The following is a 23,904-nucleotide window of genomic DNA, read 5'->3' as shown; positions in this document are numbered from 1 at the left end:
GCATAACCTTGCTAGCATGTGAAATGAGTGCAATTGTGCGATAGTTTGAGCATTCTTTGGCGTTGCCCTTCTTTGGAATTGGAACGTAAACTGACCTTTTCCAATCCCGTGGCCACTGTTGCGTTTTCCAAACTTGCTGGCATATTGAGTGCAGCACTTTAACACCATCATCTTTTAGTATTTTAAATAACTCAGCTGGAATACTGTCATCTCCACTAGCTTTGTTGTTAGCAATGCTTCCTAAGGCCCACTTGACTTCACTCTCTAGGATGTCTGGCTCAGGTCAGTGATCACACCAGCGTGGACATCAGGGACATTAAGATCTTTCTTGTATAGTTCTTCTGTGTATTCTTGCCACCTCTTCTTAATCTCTTCTGCTTCTGTTAGGTCCCTGCCTTTTTTGTCCTTTATCATGCCCATCTTTGCACTAAACGTTCCTTTCATATCTCCAATTTTCTTGAAGAGATCTCTAGTCTTCCCCATTCTATTGTTTTCCTCAATTTCTTTGCATTGTTCATTTAAGAAGGCCTTCTTATCTCTCCTGGCTATTCTCTGGAAATCTGCATTCAGTTGCTTATATCTTTCCCTTTCACCCTTGCTTTTCGCATTCCTTCTTTCCACAGCTATTTGTAAAGCCTCATCAGACAGCCATTTTGCTTTCTTGCATTTCTTTTTCTTTGGGATGGTTTTAGTTGCTGCCTCCTGTACAATGTTACGGACCTCCGTCCATAGTTCTTCAGGCACTCTGTCTACCAAATCTAATCCTCTAAATCTATTCATCACCTTCACTGTGTACTCACCAGGAATATGATCTAAGTCATACCTGAGTGGTCTAGTGGTTTTCCCTACATTCTTCAATTTAAGCCTAAATTTTGCAGTAAGAAGCTCATGATCTGAGCCACAGTCAGCTCCTGGTCTTGTTTTTGCTGTCTGTATAGAGCTTCTCCATCTTTGGCTGCAAAGTATATAATCAATCTGGTTTCGGTATTGACCATCTGGTGATGTCCATGTGTAGAGTCGTCTCTTGTGTTGTTGGAAAAGAGTGTTTGCTATGACTAGCTTGTTCTCTTGACAGAACTCTATTAGCCTTTGCCCTGCTTCATTTTGTACTCCAAGGCCAAATTTGCCTGTTATTCTGATTACTCCTTGACTTCCTACTTTAGCATTCCAATCCCCTATGATGAAAAGGACATCTTTTTTTGGTGCTAGTTCTAGAAGGTGTTGTAGGTCTTCATAGAAGCGGTCAACTTCAGCTTCTTCAGCATCAGTGGTTGGGGCATAGACTTGGATGACTGTGATATTGAATGGTTTGCCTTGGATACGCACTGAGATCATTCTGTCGTTTTTGAGGTTGTACCCCATTACTGCCTTTCCCACTCTCTTATTCACTATGAGTGCAACTCCATTTCTTCTAAGGGTTTCTTGCCCACAGTAGTAGATATAATGGTCACCCGAATTAAATTCACCCATTCCCGTCCATTTCAGTTCGCTGATTCCCAAGATGTCGACGTTCAATCTTGTCATCTCATGTTTGACCACATCCAGCTTGCCTTGGTTCATAGATCTTACATTCCAGGTACCTATACAATATTGTTCTTTACAGCATCGGACCTTCTTTTCGCTTCCAGATACATCCACAGCTGAACGTCCTTTCGGCTTTGGCCCAGCCGCTTCACTCTTTCTGGAGCTACTTGGAAATGCCCTCCGCTCTTCCCCAGTAGCATATTGGACACCTTCCGACCTGAGGGGCTCATCTTCCGGCATCATATCTTTTAGCCTTTTAACATTGTCCATGGGGTTTTCTTGGCAAGGATACTGGAGTGGGTTGCCATTTCCTTCTCCAGTGGACCACATTTTGTCAGAACTCTCTGTCATGACCTGTCCGTCTTGGGTGGCCCTGCACGGTATAGCTCATGGCTTCACTGAGTTACGCAAGCCCCTTCGCCACGACAAGGCAGTGATCCATGAAGGGGGCTTCTAAAGTAAGAGTCCTGAAACTGAATGCAGATGAAACCATGGTATCCTTTGATGTCACCTCGCTCTTCACCAGCATCCCCATCACTGATGCCCTAACAGCGGTTGGAAGAGACTAGAAGATGACAGCACCCTCGACAGGAGAAGCAACCTCAACCCAGACCAGATCAGCCACCTCCTGGACCTGTGCCTCAACACCACTTACTTCACTTACAGAGGTGACTCCTACAGACAGAAACACGGCTGTGCCATGGGTTCCCCCATGTCACCCATTGTTGCCAACCTATACATGGAAGAAGTGGAGAAGAAAGCTCACAGCTCTTTCCAGGGAATAGCACCAACCCACTGGTTCAGGTATGTGGATGACACCTGGGCTAAAATCAGAGTCCAGGAGGTACAGGCTTTCACAGACCATATAAGCACCATAGACTCAAACATCAAGTTCACCAGGGAAGACACCAAGGACAACAGGTTGGCATTTCTAGACTGTGAGGTTCTAATTGGGACCTGTGGCAAGCTAGAAATAGGGATTTACAGGAAACACACACACACAGACCAATACCTGCAGTTTGACTCCCACCATCCACTGCAGCACAAACTAGGAGTCATCAGGACATTATACCACAGGGCAGAAACCATCCCCTCCATAGACGCCAAAAAGAAAGAAAACAGACACCTGAGGACAGCTCTGAAGGCCTGTGGGTATCCAAATTGGGCCTTTATTAAATCCACTTCTAGATCCAACAAAAAAATGACAGACAGAGCTGAGACCCAGAGTCAATGGAAGAATTTTGTCATTCTATACATGGCTGAGAAGATAAAACGGATATTTGGAAAACACCACATACCTGTGTTTTTCAAACCAACTAACACAGTGAGACAGAGGCTTGTACACCCTAAAGTTCGAACACCAAAACATAAGAAGAGCAATGTAGTATATGCAATCCAGTGCAGTGAGGAGTGTTCAGAGCATTACATTGGAAAAACCAAACAGCCTTTACACAAGAGGATGGCCCAGCACAGGAGGAACAACAACACAGGACCAGAATCAGCAGTTTACCCTCATCTAAAGGAAAAAGGACTCATTTGAGGACAATAATGTTCACATTCTATATAGAGAAGATAGGTGGTTTGAGAGAGGAGTGAAGGAATCCATTTATGCCAAAGTGGAAAATCCTTCCCTCAATAGAGGTGGAGGCCTCAGACATAACTTGCCTCCCATCTTTCATCAGTCCCCAGGAAGATTAAGACCACTTCACAAGTTCACCAGGGAGGCAGCATTTAACGACCCACTTGGGGATGAGTGAAGGATTAGGAACAAGACATCCACATCCCAAAGGCTCTACTAATCACATCTCCTATTGTCCCTTCAACGAGCCCATCATGTTAGTGAGAAACGCAGCCACCCTGGAAGACATTTATGGGGTCCCCCCAACCAACTTTCTAGACTGAAGCTGCTTGGACAAACAGCAAAGCATATCAAACCAAAAGAAAAGAAGTCCAGTTGCCATGACTCAACCTCCAGATACATGGTTGGTATATGCTGCTTGTTTGTTCCTACTTCCTGCTATCTCAACAAACCACAAAACATGTGGTTTTCTTACCATGACCTATGAATCAGGATCAATGGCTTCTTTTCTTAAAAGTCTGCTAGAAGCCCCAATCACCTCTAAATTTTTGCCAGAGACAAGCAGCAAGCAGAAGCCCCAGCTTTGAATGTTCTAGTAAACAAACTGCAACACTTTCCGTAAGTTCTTTAGCTATTACATTGAGTGAATGAGACAACTGGGAGTGATCCAACAACATACACCACTACAATTGCTTGGAAGAATTCTACCTTACTGTAATATGGAAATATAGCCAGCAAAGGACAATATTGTCTGATTCTTTTGAAGTATGAATATCCTATTATAGGATGAAGGACATGATTGTACACAGACACTAACTTTATTACAACCATGCTGCTAATCATATTTCCAATGATTATTTTCTTCATCCATTTCCTCCACTCCCAACATTTAGTCAGCATTTCATGGCCACTGAATAATGTAAAATTTTGTTATATGGTGGCCTCCCAATGCAACCAAATATACTGATTATATGGATCCATTTCTATCAACCATTGCTTAGGGATATGTTACTAAAACTGCTGTGGCCATATTGGTGGAGAACTAATGCCTGAAATGGATGTGGGGTATATAGCCCTGCTAATTCTCTTGGATCTTTCAGTGATTTTTGATCTCATCAACCATGTTACCCAGCTGGATTACCTCCCTCAGAGTCTCTGTTATACAGGAGTTGCTATAATTTCTATTGGGCCATGTTCAGAAGATGGAGCTATGAAATTACTGTACTGTCTGACATCTAGACTACTGACTTACAGTCCATCACAGGGTTCACTCTTGTCCCTCCATGATGCTCAAGAACTGCATGAAACTGACGGAAGAGGCTATTTGGACTGAGTGGGGTATCATCCATATGCTGATGACATCCAGCTGTTCTGCTCCTTATCATCCAATTCCAGGATCCCTTGAACTTTGTCTAAATCAATTGTAGAGTGAATGAGAAAGAACAAGCTAAGATTATCTAGATTTCAGGGCAGAAGTACTGCTAGTAATGAAGAATCTGGGCTTGAATATTGGAACTCAGCCTGTTTGGGATAGACTGCATTCCCCTTGAAAGTGCAGGGTCATAATGTACTGTGCTCCTAGATCCTCAGCTGTCACTGTATTTGTAGGTGTCAGCTTTGACAAGGAATGGTTTTGCACAATTATGCTTGGTTACCTTTCCTGATTTGGCACGTTGATCCACAGCATAATATCATCTAGTCTTGATTACTGCCATGTCTTCTGCATGGAACTACCCTTGATAACTGTCTAGAAGTTGCAACAGGTGCAAAATATGACAGCCAGATTGCTAACCCATATAATATACAGAGATCATAAGATGCCTCTGTTAAAAGACCTGCACTGGTTGCCAACTGCTTATCAGGCACAATTTAAACCTAATTGGCTTAGTGGTCTGGCTATCTAGGGGATTGGTTCTCCTGTTACAAAACGATCCAGTTGTTAAGATTGGCAAGTGATGCCATCCTAGAGCTGTCCCTGCTGTCAGAGGCTCAAGCAGAGGGTCGGGCTCTGAAGGAGAAAGGGATTCTCAGGGAGATTCTGAGAGCAGAAATGCAGAGAATGTAATGAGCTTTGTTGAACCTCACCTCAACGAACAGTTCAAGAGAGTGTGAAAAAAAGAAGGTCAAAGCATCTCTACACAGGAGGAAGTGTAGAAAAGGATTTGAAGTAGGCATAGATATCAGTTCTGTGCCATCTCTCCTTCAGACTGTCAAAGCCTATTTACAACTATATTACGGTTTTCTAGATAGCTAATCAGTGCATGTCTTTCCAGATGTCACCTCAATTTATGAATTAAGCATGCCATGAAGTAATTGTTAAATTATGCTACTCCTATTTTACTATTATCTCACTTATATCTAGTCCTTATTTACCTGGCTACAAGAAATGAGTGCACTAAAAATACTTTGATCCTAGTAATGATAATGAAACCACAAGTTAAAATAGGAGTGGAGGATTTGTTGACAATTAAGGGTAACACATAACACTGGGGGGTGGGGAGCTGAGGGCCACAAAGTGGTAGCTGCCTCATCACACATGGGGCTTTGGAGAGAATTTGGGGGATTTTTTGAATTTATTTTAGGACTTATCCCAGTTTTTAGGCATTTCCCACTTCCAAGTGGGGGAAACCGTGCTGTTAATTTTCAGCAGTCACAAAAGGTCCTTGGGGGTTCTGAGTAGCCCCAGGGCTGCAGGTTGCCCACTCTTGCCTTAGAAAAGCTACATTTGAAGAACTAAGAACAGGAACAGAAAGCATGGAATATCTGGACACAGGTGTATCTGCAGGAGGAAGATTTTTACGTTTTGCAATTTGTGAGATATGTAAAAAGTGGCAGGGCTTTGATCACAGAGTCACAGCTGCCATCTTAACTTTATTTTTACCTCTTCTGAGAAAAGGTAGTTTGAAGGACAGCATTGAAAAGATAGAGAATTTGAAAGAAAAGTGCATGGGAGAACATGTGTGCCTCTGTTTACAGAAAAAAATGCCTAAATTACATAGTGTTATGCAAAAGAGACAACAGAGATCAAGCAAAAAATGAACACTGTCTAGGAACCCAGTGTAGGAAGTAGTAGTGAAATGAGAGTTGGGAGTCTGAAGTGACAGTAAAAAGAAGAGGAATACAGTTGAAGGAAGGAGAAATGAGATAAAAATGGAGCTACCAAAAAGATGGTTTGAGTGATTTTATAATAGTACTCTTGCTTTTAAACAATTTTAGCAGTCAGTGAGTCAGATTAAACTATACCACACTCTCCAAAATATTGCTTTTCAGATATATTGGACTAAAATTCCCTGAACTCCTGGGCAGAGGGTTTTTAGCTTTTGGCTAAGATCTTTAGGAATTAGGAGAGTTTCAATCCCCAAAAGATCGGGAAAGATAAGCTATACACACAAAAAAATCTAAACAAAATATATTTGTATATGAATTCAAGCAATTTTCCGATATCCCAATTTAATAACACAAATGTTAAATCTTTCATTAAAAGGAGTCTTGTTCCACTGTAGGGATCTACAACTATAATAAAATGCAAGCCAGTCTACAAAAGGTAGATTCTACATAAAGCCTTTAATGAGAGCAGCAAATTTGTTCTTACAATAACAGACACATATGCAGCATTATCAAAAGGTTACTATACAGAGAAGAAAACTGAAAATAGAACCATTGTTTGAAATGGCTTTCTTTCTAGGGCATTATACCAAAACTGAGTACAGAAAAGAACAATCCAAGAAGCAAATAATTCCATCACTATAAATTTAGTCATATTTCATGTATTTTCTAAATACATCAAATTGTATCCAAAATTTTATTTTGTTGACAGCATTATCCTGAAACATGTTTCTACTCATGAACTCCCCCAGCAACACTTCCCTTACTGTTCAAAAGGACCCCATCCCTGGCAGTAAATTGCCCAAAAACAGTGAAGGGGGAATTAGCAAGGATGGTCTGTCCCCTGTTCAGCCAAGAGAAAAGTTATAGATCAAAAGCCTCCTGGTGATAAACGGAATCTTTCCTCCTGTAGGAGTTTTCTGCTAGATCCAATCCAGAGTACACTGTTGTGATTTTACAATCTTTAGATATACAGATGCACCTGTGATACTAAAAGGCATTCAGCAACGTCTTCAAGTCACCAACAACTTCAGAAGAACTTTCCAAAGCTCCAAGAAGTTACTTTTCATGTATGTATTAATTCCCAGTATTGGATAAAATAACTCCACTTGTTTTCAGTCAGAATGCTAATTTTCTTGCAGTAAGAATAATACACTTAAAAGGTTTTAAAAGTGTAGATCCTTGGTTGGCATTCAAACAAAATCTCACAGATCTTTACAAGAAGGAGTGCTAAATTCACAAGCAAAAGCAAACATTAAGTGTGTCTGTGTATGGTGTTTTTCAGAATCTTGACTCTGTATTGAAACTTTTGCCAGAGTTTGAAAATCAAGAACATTATATTACTGGAAATTCATTTTTAAACATATATTGGGCCAGCGATGAGTCACTATGTACACTCATGCAATGCTTATCATATCCCACAAAAATATTCTGATTGTCACCCAATTTTTCCCAATAATAACAAAGGTATTTGAATTTTGCATTGTCAGATGATTTAAATAGAAGCATTTATGTAAGCAAACTGTACCCCATAGAAAAGTTGTGCCACCATAAACTGGCTAAGTCTTTAAGAAGTATAAGCCTTTATTTTCATCTTACATGGCTTCCTCTCTAATTCACATAAGTTATCTGTATAATAATAAGCTAATCACCTCCTCAGAATAAAAAGCCACTCTTAGATATTAAACTAAATAAATAGTTTGATATTATATGAGTTTTTTAACAAAAAAGAAATAAAAGCTATTAACAGGATAGGGAACAAAGCCTGGGAGGCATTTATTGTAAATCATGCCTTTGTAATCAAACCTGATCCATCAAAAAGTGCTGTTAACTTTTGGAAGCAAAGAACAATTTCAGGAAGATATCCTTTAGGACTGCAGCCTAGAGCTAAACGGTTATAAAAACACTTCCAACTCATTGGAAGTATGAAACTACAAAAAGTAACATGTAGTTTGAGCCCAAGAGAATTGCTTTCAGAAGGTATAGGAAGTTGGCATAATTCAGGCTATTACATACTTTAAAAGAATATTCCCACTGTCTCTATCAGCTTCAAAAAGCCACAACAGGATGCTTTTCACAGAAACAAGATGAAAGGCATGAGTGAACTAAGGGACATGTGCAATTTGCCATGTGTCTGCTGCAATCACAAGTGGTCTTCAATACTTTTCCTCCTTCAGCTCAGTTCTTACACCTAATGCTGTACTTTTGGACAGGGATGGAGACTCTGGTGCTCTCCAGATGTTGTTGAATTAAAAGTAGTGGTGTGCAAAATGTTTGAATTTTGTAACAGTTATGACCATACCAGACATGTCCCAAGCAACAGTGCCAGTTCTAGTAATGTTGCAAGAATAATTCTGAACTCAAAATAACTATTTTAATTCAAGACATTTTGCAGACGTCTAATTAATACCCTCCCAGGAGCTCAGTCAGCATGGTTAGGGGTGAGGGATTTTGAGGGTTACAATGAAGCAGGAGTTTAACTACAGGTTCCCCAGTCTGGCATTGTGAAATTAGAAATAGATAGCAATATGACACATGTCTCTTATTCATTGTTTTTTCCAAATGGTACTCAAACTCCTAGTTAGAGCAGAGTTAGAGCATGCCTGTTCATAAATTTATCAATTTGGTTATCATTCTTTATAACTGCTGAAAAAAAGTCAAGAAATCAAGAGAAGATGTGTTTAGACGGGAGGGGTAGCTCGGGAGATGCACACATGTGGTCTCTCGCCCTTCTCCAAATTGTTAAGCTCTGATTTCATTTGCAAATCTAAAACACACATATGTCACCAGATACTTTTTATTTCTATATGTAAAAATGTATAACCTGCCTTTCTAGTGCATATGCCTTTAACAGACTAAAGAAAGCAGAAAGGAATGGAATGATACTTCTTATGTATATGTTTCTATTTGATAAAGATATGAAGACAACCTTTTTTAGACTTCAGTTTCAAATTAGAGTGCAATGCTTTTAGGAAAAAAAGAGTTTTGTACATAGTAGGGAAAAAATATTTTGACCTTAACTGAAAAAGAGACCTTTCATATTAAAAAAAACCCCTAGAACTTTAAAATACCTCTCAATTTTCTCCCATGAAAAATTGATTCAGGTGATATTCAGGAAAAAGTTTATGACTACTTCAGCAGGGGACTAGTAGTAACTACAAAAGCAGGTGTTCAGGCATAGTTGTAGGTAATAAAATTCATAGAATCTTAATATTTTTTTCCATTTAGAATAGATTTACTATTTTGGAACTACAGTAACACATAGTAATTTAACCAAGTACTTTCACTTAAAATATGCTTTAGTGCTGTGTTATATAATATAAAAATATTTTTAAAAGTTTAAGCTCAACCCCTTTATGAAAAATATTAAATATTTTAAGACAATGTCTCATAATGTCCAGGTTTTCTATAAAAAGATATTCGTTTGCTCCAAAATTTTTACCTATTTAAGATAAATTCTTTGTAATTATAACATTATAACAGGATACAATATCATAGTAAAAATTGTCTGCATTTCTCATTGTTAAAAAACCATGACTCAAATGTCTGATAATTTGTTAAAGTTTTTTTTTAAATGGGAAAGAAGAAAACTAAAATAGCCAGAAACATTATCTCACTAATGAATGCTTTTACCTCCTTCCAGTATTCCATGTATTAAAAAGTTACACCTAACACATTTATTCTGTACACTAACTGGAAACTCAGTGTTTGCACATTTGGTTGTCTGTCTGTCTGTCTGTCTGTCTATCTCCCACTTCCTCTCATCTGATTTACTCTTCCTTCATATATTTGGTTTGCAATTCAGTTCCCAGTTATTCTGTTGTCATCAATGGATGTTCCTATAATTAGTGACTTCAGCCACCCATCATAACTTTGGTCCAACAAGGTTTCATACAGTGCTCTTTAGTTTAATAGAAAAGGTGTAGATCAGGTTACCAGCCTTAATCATACCTTTGCCACGTGCAGCATTCTCTGATAATAAGAACAGCATCTGTCAATTCTGGCACATTTTGGCCAGTCTGCCACAAGCACAACCCCAAACCAGTTTTACTCTAAGCATGCTCAGGCTATTCTATGCAAGCCAGAATCTCTAAAAACTACTTTGCAAACCAACATATTGTTGCCCACATCCCACCAAACAGGAGATACATGCAGTGTATTGATATAGTCAATGTACAGAATGTGGATGGTATCGATACCATCTATATGTGAGGGATGCATAACTGTCTGGAGGAATCTGAAGATCTGAAGAAGTATACATTTAAAAAAGTGTTTAGGAACATTCTCAAAGCACCTAAAAGGACAGTGCATATTCATGGAGCACCAGCATTGGAGGGGGAGAAAGAAAAGAAATGGATCAGACTTGAAAAGAGCATGGTTAACTGGCACTTGGAATAAGAACACTGCATTCTGCAATGTTTTGTTGCAAGTGTTATTTGCTTTTTAAAAACCTGAAACTGAATAGAAAATTGGAGGAAGCCCTTTTAAAGCTATGGTATCAAAATTCCAGGCATTCAAGTATTGCTTCCCATGTAAAGAACAGAAATAAAGTGCTTTTATTGATTTATTCCCCCAAGAAAACCTCTTGAACCTTGGTTTAAATAAAGTCCATGGCCAAGATGCACAGATGAGAGGAAATGCAGATAGGAGAGAAAAATACCCACACTGGCAGATTCTTGTTTCTGCTGTAGTTCTCATCACTGAAGAGACCAGCTTCTTTTCTATATTAAACCATGTCATCTCAGTAGAGAAACAGCAAATAAAACAAGTTGCATCCATGGTTGCAAGCCCACCAGTCATGCAAGACATCCTTGTATCTTTAAAATCATCAAATTAAAAAAAAGGGCCCCTTTAACAAAAAAGCACATGTACATATTACTTAATAAGGATGTGTGAATGGAATCTGTACCTATGCGCAAATGGCAATGCATTCTGGGTTGGTTCAGCCCTTGGTTCTGAATTTTGTGTCACTTCTGGCATTGTTCTTTCATCATCCGTCCCATTAATGCTCTCAGGTGTAAGAGGAGACTGAATATCACCTGCAGATTCCTTTAAAAAAAAGATTATGGTTACATACTGCATTTTCTACACAATATAATCCCAGTACATAACATAAAATGCTACAACTATCATATACATTGTAGATCCTAGAAAATGTAAGTATTCAGTATCCTACTGAACATTTAAAGCAGAAAACGAAAGGATAGCTAGAGATCTCAGCCAGTGTGCACATTAAACCATCTACCATCTATTATTTCAATTAACCAATCATGCAAAAATAATTTCTTCTCCATGCAGCAATATCTGACGGTCAGATTGATGCAAGGAGGGTTGTAGTGTTGTGATGCAAGGCTGACCCCTTTTCTCTGTGTGTTGTGATGTTACACATACTATATGCCCCAAAGGGCAGAGTTTGTGGCATGACACTGCAATCCCGCTTTCCTCATTCTGAGGGCCTGAGAGCTTGAAGACCCACTCTTTTCTAGTCATCACTTTCTGTCCTAATTTGCGACAATAGTAAAATCTCCCACTGTAAAAAAAAAAGACAAAAAATGACGTATTCTGCCAACATACTATCTGCATTCATGTTCTAATGATTGTATGTGGAATTAGCTAAAAAATAATCCCAACTGAAACTCAGAGAAGAGTGAATGTATATCCATTCACCTTCACTTTCAGGTACCTTAGTACATTCTCAAGCTTTTATTTCTCTAGAATTTTTCACCTGCTCTTTCCATGTGGCACTTTCAAAACAGGCCTAAATGGATGGATGGATGATTACATCCTCAGAAATTGGCTAGAGGACATATTGGCTTTTCTAGTTATGTTCTTATAGAGTTTAAAGCTGTGCAGTGCCTCATATTTGAATCCACTATGGTACTCTGAAGTGTACAGCGTAGCCCTTCTCTGCATCTTTTTAAAGCAGCTGTATTGATGCTTATGATCCCATGGCAGATGGAGGGGGCAGCTGTGCAATCCTGGGAGAAGACAGCTGCTTTAAGGAGCTGCAGATGGGGCTCATATTTGCACCCTCCAGTGTTTGGAAGCATCTTTTTGAATCAAATCCGAAGAAGTGGATGTTTAGGGCGCAGCCCTTGTTGGCCTTGTGGGGTAAACCAGATAGAAATCACAACCAGATGAGCTAATTCTACTTTATTGTAGCTTTACATTAACAGAATCTTGCAAGTCTGAAAGTAAAATCCTCCCACACCCCATCTCCTTTACAGCCAAGGAACTACGGAGGGTCTCTTCTGAGCTTCTTGCCTACCCCACTATCCAGTTGCAGGCTATGCCGTCTCTTATCTGACCATTCCCTTGGCAGTCTCTCTTTGCCCAGTCTCCCAAGGTCTTTCCACACATACCATTACATTCCTAAAAGAACTCTTAAGTTTAATTTAAAATTAAAATTAATTCATTTAAATGTAAACAAAATTAAATTTCAATTTAATGGAACTCTCATTTACCTTTGTGTTGGAATGGTAACTTCCATGATCAGTAAATGTAACATTTTATATTACGAGTTCAAATGTAAATATGTTTCAGTCTTTACTAATTATCAACTGAGCTTACAGTACATGTTCACTGAATTTCAACCTTTAAGTAATGTGGGGAAAATCTTCATCTCCTTCTTTTTGAAGAAAACACAAATACCCAGCATTCAGATATCTCTAGTTAGCAAGGTACTTGGGACCATGTATATTCCAAATTTCAACTTTTGGGGTAGCATGAACATACCTAAAATATCTGGGTATAGATAACACTTTCTCAAATGGAGAAAAATCTATAAATATCCAATTTTTCATGCTTTTCAAACAAGAGTTCTTATTTGATCTTCAGAACCGCCACAATTTGACACGTTTGCCCAACATATGCAGTGTGCTTAACTAACTGAAACTCTTTCTAAGCCTCCTCTTGTTTTAATCAAGAGTGACAAAAATATCTTTCTTGTATGGATAAATTTCAAAATAGCTGGAAAAATGGTCTAATTACAGCACATTTAACATATTATATGGCTGATCAAGACAACATTTAAATCAAGCAGTACCTGCCCTTTTGGAGGAAAAAGCCCATCAGCCTCAAAATCCCTATCATATTCAGTAAAGGCAAATATTTAGGGTACCCACATACTCAGCCAACAGTTACCTATAAATATGTCACTGAAAGGTATTTAGGAATTAGATTGCAAGTATAGACAAAAACAGAGGGAGTATAATGAAATTAAAAAACAATGCTTGATCATATCTTTTACAGTAAACAGGGTAGGATGGTTTTAAATAAATAAAAGGAGCCATTACAATCAATTAGCCTACTGTGATCTCTCTTAATGAAATATCCAATTGGGATCATTTTTAGATCTTTAACAAGAGAAATAGCCTGAGGCATTTGCTACCCTTTTAAGCTCAGGGCACTTACGGTTTACATCAGTGCTTCTCAAGCTGGGCAACTTGAAGATGCCTGGACTTCAACTCATAGAATTCCACAATCAGCAAGCTAGCTGGGGAATTCTGGGAGTTGAAGTCCAGGCATCTTCAAGTTGCCAAGCTTGAGAAACACTGGTTTACAATTACCTAGACTACTGCATTAATTTACCCACCCTTGGGGTTATAGTACTTAGTAAGAAAGTGATTACTCGAGAAAATGCATCAATACAGTGATTAGTGTGGCTATACAAAGCCGCTCTTCCACAAAGCATTAAAGCATTAAAGCAGGCACCGATTTCTCCCAGGCTGAGTCTGCTCAGCCACTTTGCAGGAGATCCCAGTAAACAGGTTGTCTCGGCATGCAGTTGTATGCACAGAGAATGAGGGGCAGCTTTCAAAGCAGCTATGTGAGCTGTGCAAACGATGTAGCTGCTTCATTCCTTCAAAGAAGGGTGCTTTCTTTCCACTAACATGCTTTGCAAAGCACCCTCTTTCAAATACTTTGCATGGCCCCAGTGATTAGTTCTCACATTGATTAACAGTTGGCTGATAAACAGAAGGAATCAAATTCCCTCCCACAATCAACTCCACTTGACAATCTATGGAAGTGGTTGCCTTTTTCCATGATGTTTTTTTTTCAGATTCCCAATCTAGCCTACAGCCATAGGACTGATCCATCTTGGCTTTTCAACATCAGCAAACGATGTTCAGATGTGAATGTCAGTCATATGTGGTCAAAACAAGATCCCACCCTGCCACATACGTATGGATGGTAGTATCTGAAGCAGAAAAATCTAAATGAGTTTAAAAACACAAAATGAAGAAATGGGAAATGGGAAAATTGGGCATGTACCTGCACATGAGAAAAGAAGAAACAGCAAAGTTGCAGACAAGTTACAAATGTCCCCACTTACAACTTGAATTGCATTATGATGATCAAGGTCAAACACTTGTGCTGCCTCATGGCTGTGTGCACAGGAAGGATGGGACAGGAATCAGAGGTAAGAGGAAGTAAGGACACTGAAGAAGGAAGAATTACAAGAGAAGGAAGAAGAGGCTGCTAAGTTTACAAGGGTATAAAGGAGGCAAAAACAGAGGAAGAAGGCAAGCCAGTTGTAACTTGAGCATCAGAGCAGGCAGGCAGGCAGGCAGAAAGGAAGGAACCATTTGTGTAAAGTAAACAGCGGTATCCACAGAGGGATGTCAAAATCAGCAAGATGGCAGGTGCGGTATCACAATACAATCCCCACCCCTTTTGTATTATTATTATTGATTTATTTAAATTTATTGGCCGCCCAACTCCAATGGAATCTGGGTGGCATACAAAACTAGGGGGAAAAAAACACAAAACAGACAAAAACATTAAACCAATATGCTGTATATATGTTGACACAGCCTGCACATACAAATGGGATCACGGCGTGCCTGTCATCTTGCAAATTTTGACCCCTCCACACACACCATGGATGCCATGGAAGCAAATTAGGAAAATAGGGCCTTAGTTTCTCCTTGTGTTCCTTCACGGCTGTACCCAGGCTGAAGCAGACTATTTTTCTTCTCACACCCCAGATCCACTCAAGGATCCTTCTAATCTCCATGAGGTTTAGAAGGAACGGCTTACTCTGGTGTATGAATTGTTACTACTTTTGCAGAGTGAAAAGCTATTATCCCTCAGCTATAACAGACATACCAGGTGCATCAGGCATAGGACTGAGGCAGCCTGCATGAAACTATGCAAACGAATGTTCCAATACTGATATTCAATGGGTAAATCAAGCCTATGTTCAAAGCAAATTATACCCATTTTAAAACAAAAACTAGGACAAACATACCTGTGATGGTGTACTTGTTAATTCCATCTTTTCTTGGGATTTTTCTTTAGCTAATCGTGCAGCTTCTTTAAATTCCTGAAATTTTTCTGCAAACTAAAAGCAAAGGTTGTATAATTATGTTTATTTATTTATCAAATTTATACAGCACATGCTCTCAACAAAACCAGCCCCAGCAATTAGCAAAAATATGAAAGACATAAGTCAGTAATGATAGCCAATATAATAAAACTATTGGTTGGAGGTACATCAAGAAATATTTGCCATTTGGGAAGATGACTTAGGGGCCTTACAAAGATTTCATAATTGGCTGAACAAATGGGAAATCAAAATATAACTTTTGTGATCCAATATGATAATAACCAGATCAGCCTTTTGGATATAAGACTCTTTAACAATAACAATTGTTTAAAGGCTACTTTATTCTACCCCCCCCCCCCAAAAAAAACCCCACACTCCACAAACCACAGATAGAAACTCATCACTTAAGAATGACAGCTCTCATCTATAAACAATTCAGAAATAATTTACTAGGTCACTTTTCAAGGGTTAAATGCAACTGCCTGTTGGAATCAGTTTTCTTACTGCACTCCAAAATTTTAAAACACCTTCTTATGAGAAGGTACCTAAGCTCAATGATGGCTGCTAAATTTTGAAAAAGCAAAGAGAAAACTACAGGAGCAACTTCTTGCTATCCAGAAATACTAACAGAATGAATGGAAGACGTATGTTGATTTTTGATCTGTTGGAATATTTTCTTGATTTGTTTACAATAATATCTAAAGTACTGTAAGAATTGGTAAGAAGCTAAAAGGTTGTAATGAGCAGCAGTGAGGCCATTTTGCAGGGGAGGGCTAGCTCTGTCATGGGTCATTGAGCATGGAAAGCTCTGTCATGGGTCATTGCATGGAAAGAAGATTAAAGACTTAGGCACTGTTGTTTGCTGCAAGCAGTGCCTCTGTAGCAATTGTAGCTAGTCATAGATAAGAGGGGAGAGGAACTACACGAGGGTCCATGCTTAGAAAGCATAAACAGGCAGCAGGACCATATGATTGGTCAATGCCTTACACTTTCATTGTTAGATTGGCCTAAACTTTTGAATTGGAAATCTGTAAGAGAGGTGAGAGGAATGGCCCAGTGTGGCCATCACTCATCTCTGTCTGCTGGCTGATTTGGGCTCTACTGCAATAAAACCGTTTACTGATCACTCCACAAGTGTTGCCTGCTGTCTACTGTAGCCCAGCTTGGAATGAATTTAGTTTCTAACAGATCCTATCATCAAAATCTTGCAATCAAGTGTCAAAAGATATTGGGAGCTAGTCAAGAATATTCCACATTATCAGATAATCCCTTGCTTCACAGACAGTAATGGAGGACTAGAAATCTCAAGGACATGCTGGCTCAAAGTAATTTAAGTGTTAGGGGTGGCCACCTACAAAACACAGCCGTTGCAAGATCATCTCCTCAGGGTCATCTCCCTTATGACCATTGCACTGATTGTAAATATATACACACAACTTTTATTTTCACCAAACCTATAGACAAACAAGAGACATTCCCTGAAAGGGTGTACCACATGTACTCATGCTTTGTAAAGTTCATTTGGGCTCTTAAGCTGAGAATTGGAGAACATTTAGGCAAGGTAAGGAAACACAGAACACGAATATCCTGTAGTGAAACATTTTCAAGATTAAGAAACATTCCATCTCAGATTTATGGGCCATAGAATACTACAGGGCAAAAATGAGACAGTTTTACTAAAAAAAGAAATCAAGTGGATTTCACCACTGAATAGTCTCACTCCTAATGGGCGAAAGATGGAGATATTCAGTAACTATCTTTGATCTGAAACATGTCTTTCCCTTTCAGAGTTTTGCCCTAGCAGTCCCCAATATTTTTTGTCAGTATGAATCAAAACAATTCCTCTTAGCCACTACGCTGACTAATTTACCAACATTTTAGATAAAACAATTTCTGTGCCTAATTTTGTCTTTGTGAGAGTCTTTTTGCTTCTACTTCTTATCTACATCAGAAGTAAACACATGCACTATTTAACATTTAAGAATGTTTATGTCCTTGAGGTTACACAATTTTGTGCTTATTACAGCAACATTGTTGTCTGTGATAATGAAGCTAAACAGACCTATGAAGATAAACAAATATACAAACATGGTTTTTAAACACACACACACACACACTGTTTTAACAAGTTGAGGCCATACTATTTCAGAATCAGTTAGGATAGACATAAGGAGAATGAATCTATCTATCTATCTATCTATCTATCTATCTATCTATCTATCTATCTATCTATCTATCTATCTACCTACCTACCTACCTACCTACCTACCTACCTACCTACCTATCTCAATTTGGTGCCGCTTGACTCCAAACAGCTCTGGGCAACTCACAATTACCTGTTATATGTATGTTGTGAGCCATTTTACATATTAGTGCTTTCTTCTGCATTGTTTTTGTTTTAGAGCACCCTCAAGAAAGAAATTCATTTCCAAAACATGTTTGGATCCAATAAGATTATTTTTACTGACACTTGGGACTTCTCCCTCCCCTTTTCGTTCTCTCTTAAAACTAGCCAGAGAAGAGACAGATCAAGTCATTTGAGTAGATATTGTTGTGGCCAAAACCTGGCTCTCCTAAAGCAACCAAATCACTTTGAAGACACAACATAATTTTATGAGGCATGCAAACAACAAAACAACATACATCGGACTTCTGGCTGCTTGCTGGGCAGCCCTGAGCAAAACCAGAGCCGCAGCTTGTATACCTTCGGCCTGCTATATTTCAAAGACAAGACAAAGAAAAAGGCAGATACAGTGTAAATTTCAGCATGATGATGGAGTATTTTTGATAAAGCCATCTGGGTGACCTTATTATTTATCCCTTCCTCCTAGGTCAGCATGGCAGCTATACTGTCTCTGAGATATGGTCAGTGAATAGAAACAATTTGGTTTACTGGGCCACTGGTTCCTGACGGATTCTTCCCCCTGTTCCCATTCAGGGTCAATTCAGCTTGCTGTGAATGTTTTCTTACAAGGACATTTTAAGCAGTTCACTATGAAGTGCACTTCATAGGTAGTGAATGCAGCTCACATGTGTATGGGAGGGGGGTACCTTTTGCCAACACAATATGCATTGTGTAGCACTTTTACTGAGTAAAACATCCTTAGTATAATACCTTGACCGGAGAGAATAAGGCTAATTCTGCATTATGCACAAATTATTTGATGCAAATATAGAGACCATTTCAAGAGACAAAGGTGTGCTGGTAGAGTTTCAACTAAATGCTGCCATTCCATCATCAATACGCTGTGTGGGGGAGCTGTCTATCTATCAATAGAAGAGAATATATGTAGCTCAGGGTTGAACTGTGGAGTCCTTGGGGTTCTCTGAGCTTGCAGCAATTTCTGCAGGACCACAGGTTCTACCCAGAGATTAATAAGAACACTTTCTTGTCCTTTGCTGAATGTTCAAGATTTTTTTTTTAGCTTTACAATATTAACCATTCATTTTCAAAATATAGCTTTCTAACCATTTATTTTGAGCACAGCATTCTGAAAGTTATTGCCACTCCTGTACACAGTATAGTTTAAATCATCTTTGACTCAGAGGATATGAATCACAATCCTTTGTGTTAAATCCAAAGGTTCCCTTTCTCCCTTGGAGAAAGGCTCCTTAGGAGAAGCAGAAATGTTGAATCCAATCATTATGAATTGTTGTTCAGTCGTTAAGTCGTGTCCGACTCTTCGTGACCCCATGAACCATATTGCGCCAGGCCTTCCTGTCCTTCACTGCCTCCCTGAGTTTGCTCAGTTTCATGCTCAATCATTATGAATAGTGGGAAGATATTCTTTTGGTATTCACGGTCTGATATATGCTTATCAGTACTCCTATTTATGTACCTATGGCTGTTAATTCTCATATATTATTCAAACTTAGAGATGGGGAGCAGAGGAAGGATAGCACAGGACAGTGAAAGATAGAGAGTTATTATCATCCTTACATTTTCATGAAACGCTCTTTACAGCCTGTATAGAACTGTTTGGAACTACAGGTAGTCCTTGCTTAACAACAGTAATTGGGACCGGCAACTCTGTTGCTAAGCAAAGCAGTTGTAAAAACACAATCATGTGACCTCACCAATTTACAATGGCAGTTGCAGCAGTTCTGGCTGCCACTGTTGAGCAAATCCTGCATGGTCCTTAGGAGCAGTGTCATGTGATTGCCATTTGCAACTTCCTGTGAACTTCCCTTTGACTTTGCTTATCAGAAGCTGGCAGTGAAGGTTGCAAATGGAGATTATGTGACTGTGAGACATTGTGACTGTTGTAATTGTGAGCCAGTTGCCTAGTGCCTGAATCACAATCACGCAACCTCAGGGATGCTGTAACAGCCCCAATTACAAGGACTGGTCGTCTGTCTTTCAGAAATGTATCCATAAGTAATTAGAGTTTGGTGCAATATGAATAATTTGTGCAAATATTAGAACGTATTTTAGGTATTAAAGGGAGTAGCTAATCAATAAATACCAGGGATGTATTTAGTCTATACCATTTGTGATACCTTAAAAGCATATGTATAACAAGCATAACAATTTGTGAACCTATGCCTTGATCAATTAATTAATATTTAAGGTGCCACAAGATTCTTATTTAAGAAATTATCTTGTTCCCAAATCTATTTCCAATCCTGTTTTAAAATGCAAAGAATATTTTATTTTCTTCCAAATAAAATTATATATTGCTAGTCAAGGTCCTCAGGTAATATAATTCAGGGTGCTCTAACCTGAGTGCCCTCCAAATGTGTCAAGTCCAACACACAGAATTCTTAACAAGATTTAACAAGGTTAAAAATTCCTAGGCTTCTCAGGTAGGCTTTGATTTAAAACCTAAAAAGTACCCAAGTTGGATAACTGAGTCCTGTAACTGAGATAGAATCTGAATGCTTATAACTTGTTCCCAATTGCTGAATCAAAAGGTCTCTTAAAAAGACATTCTAAACAATTCACAACTAAGAACTATCCTGCTGCTTCTCCAAGGTACTAAAGCAAGTTTTAGACAGATACCTAGGAGAAAGCAGAGATGAACTATGGAGTATCTGGTTCAGGAAAAAATATCCCCAGGAGAGTGAAAATGTTTCTGATTATCTTAACAAAAGGCATGATGGAATTAAGCCACAAGCAAACAGCAGAATGTGATAACCTGCAAATCAGGCCAAAGAGGGCAATACTCACGCCAAAAAAAATTATGGAGGGTCACTGTATATGGTTTCTCTGCTAATGTTATTAGCTACCAAGCCAAAATAGGAGATCCTGAGTGCTTGGTTTTAAAAGAGATAATAGTAGTGTATGGCACCTTTTATTTCCCAAGTCTCAATAAAATGCCAATAAGAAGACTTGAGATGAGACTTCTGATGAATAGCAAATGTATTTTGATCAAGACACAGCTGGGTGACCCCAATCAACACATTAACAAAAGATGTTGATGAAATCACACCTCACAAAACAAACATCAGAGGCTTTATAGACATTTAAATCTGTAATCAGATAGTACATCCCCTCATACCCATACAAGGGATTTTTGGGACGGTCTGAGCAAGTGAAAGGTGGTTCTTAGGAAGGTAAACTTAAATGTAACTTTTTCTTCTGGTTACCAAGGGAATGGCATACAAGATTTTTCTTATCTTTTTCTAGAATGTAGGGCCCCACAACTGTTGCAAACTTGGTACAACAAACAGCTTGTACTCAGCTAATTGCTTATTCGAAGACAATCGAGCATTCAGCAAAGAGATAAGGGGGGGGGGAAGAAACCAGTGCTCTTTACAAAGCAAAAGCAAGTTAACCCTTTAGAAATAGAGTGCACTGTTACAGATATGGTTATACATTATGTGAAGCATATATATACTGTATATATATAGAATATAAAATTGTGTATCAAAATAATGCCCTTCAGTAGATACAATAGAAACCTGGTTATCTGAATGCAAGCTCTAGAATAATAGTAAAAAATAGTAAATGCAGGGTGGTTAAAGAAGACATAAAGTTCAAACTAATTAGAAATTTCAAAAAGACAAACTCCTCTACATAACTGGTGTGGATAAATAATAATGGCTCCCATAAGTAAGTTCTGATCAAAATGTTCATAGTAAACTTCTCAAGTATACTTTGAGATGGAGAATAAAATCAGGGAGCCAATGATGACCCCATTATATTAATAGATACACTTAGGATCTAGTACAAAATGGGAGTCTAATTGAATGGACTGGAGATTTGGACCACCATTGTAACAAATTTAATGTATATACTTATTAAGAGAAACAAGGACTCCAAAGAAGCATATTCAATTTCAAAATTTTGGAAAAGCATATTCTTTTCCAAAATTAACTAAAAGTTGAAAGAAAATATCAGAAGGATCAAATCTTGTAATGACCTTGGGAGACAAGAGGAAGACCTGCAGCCTAGGCAACAGGTCTTCCTCCTGTCTCCCTAGGTCATTCCCACATACCATTACAAATCTTCTCAAAGTTTTGAGTCATTCAAATTATAATAGAAAGCTCAGTAAGGTTATATACTACAAGTCAAGAAAGGTAAATTTTAGTCTAAGACATTATAACAAGTACTGGTAAGAAAGCTGTTCAAGGAAACAAAGCTTATTTCAAAGAACAGAGGAGTTCAAATGGAACACAAACTTCTACAAAACCAAAGCAATCAGATAAGGAATGCCAAAAGAATTGAGGGACATCTTTCTATTCACATTAAGAGCAACAATTAAAACTCTTTAAATGCTTTAAAAGAAGGAAACAATAAAAGATGCAGTTGGGCCACTGAATAATAAGGGAAAGTAGGGAGTACCAAAGATTAATTAGATGATTACAGGAAAAGCTGAATCAATTATTTCTGCCTGTCTTTGCTTAAATTACAGACCAGTTTGTTCAACAGCAGCTCTTGATAAATTGTTGAATAATATTATTAAAAAACAAAACTGCTGAAAAAAAAATCAGCATGGCCTCTTCAAATTTAAATTCTATTTCACTAATCCTTTAGAGTTCTTTGATAATGTGAACAAGAATATGGTCAGTCTTATAAAAAGTTTTCGACAAAGTTCCTCACCAAATGCTCCTGAACAAACTTAGCAATCAGGGGATAAAGAGAGATCAATGTGGATCATTAACTGGTTACAGATTCTATGGGTCAACAACATTATCTGATTAAAGATTTAAAATAAACAGTAAAAGTAATTAGTTTTCAGAGTGGAGGTGTGGAAATAATTGGATCCACTTAGAATCGGTAATGGGGCTAATGCTTTTTAAGTTGTTCATAGATGATTAGGATGTAAAACAGCAAAGCACTTTGAAAGGGTCTCTCAAAAGTGTGACAGTGTGTAATAAAATGGCAAATGCAGTTAAATAAAAACAAACATAAAACAATAAACAGCAAGGCAACTGCCTCCCCCAGGTTCATATACAGTACTGTAACTGCTGTTACGATCTGAACCAGCAGCAAATGATCATTATGGAAATACTAACTGAAAGACAGTTGAAACAAACCAAATCCATCAGGAAAAATTAAAATTGCCAATCATAATTCTTTTACAGTAGACAAGAAGTTTGATCTACTATAAATTGCTTCCTATGTTTCTAGATCTTGGATTATAATTGTAAAACATACTATAATTGGAGGGTGAGCTATGGCTTTGAATTCTAACTTAGTAAGTGCTTCTTATAAACTCTCTTGCAAATACAACTAAAATCATCTCTCCACCACCATTTTGCTCTGTACACGAGAGTTTGTGAAATGAAACCAGGCAAATACTCATCTGGATATTTAAGTATACTTTTTCTCAGGGAATAGCTTTATACCTGTGATTCCATATGTGCTTGAAAGTGCCTACAAACTATCTGAGCAAGATTATATGGAGAATTGAAGAAGGATAACATTAGTCCCAAGTTAATCTGATCTCTTCATTGAGTTTTGATTTTTATGTTCTGCCCATTCATGACAAACAATTGAATAAAGCAAGTGACTGAAGCAGGTTCACAAAACTTCAGACCCCATGAATACAGTGATACAAAGAAACAAGGCTTTGGTTTATAAAACTTTGTAAAAACATCAGTTCCACACACACAAGGCCAATTTCTCCAAATTAACATATCATCATGCTAATAAGATGTGATGGTGCTCTCATCTACACAAACACAACAAATGGCTATCCAAAACTCTGAAATGTCAAGCATAAAAATATGCACACACAGGAAAACAGCCTAGATCCGAACAAAAAGCTCAGAAGACTTTAAGAACACTAAATTTAATCTGGGATGTTAATAGCCAAAGATCACTTTATATATGGTTGTTTGTTTTAGCAATTTTAGTAATATTTTAGATTAAGTTCAGCCTTTGGAACACAGTCAGGAAACAATATTTTTTAAAAAG

The 23,904-nt window shown here is 38.2% G+C and overlaps 1 protein-coding gene across 2 annotated transcripts in view; it reads right to left on the bottom strand.

Annotated features, from left to right (window-relative positions):
* The window catches only part of HOMER1 (homer scaffold protein 1), a 76,048-nt gene that overhangs the window by 29,185 nt on the left and 22,959 nt on the right, over positions 1-23,904 (bottom strand). For both annotated transcript variants that reach the window (XM_088130083.1, XM_088130082.1), the window contains 2 exons: positions 15,462-15,554; positions 11,118-11,257 (listed from right to left, as the gene is read on the bottom strand). In XM_088130083.1, coding sequence (XP_087986209.1) covers positions 11,118-11,257; positions 15,462-15,554 — 233 coding nt within the window. The remainder of the gene's footprint in view (positions 1-11,117; positions 11,258-15,461; positions 15,555-23,904) is intronic.

Source organism: Python bivittatus, unplaced genomic scaffold, assembly GCF_059951505.1.
Source record: "Python bivittatus isolate LINGU-HERP-01145 unplaced genomic scaffold, Pbiv_v1 ctg000850_np1212, whole genome shotgun sequence".
Lineage (NCBI taxonomy): Eukaryota > Metazoa > Chordata > Lepidosauria > Squamata > Pythonidae > Python > Python bivittatus.
The sequence above is the reverse complement of the archived record's forward strand: the minus strand, read 5'-3'. Positions and strand labels throughout refer to the sequence as shown.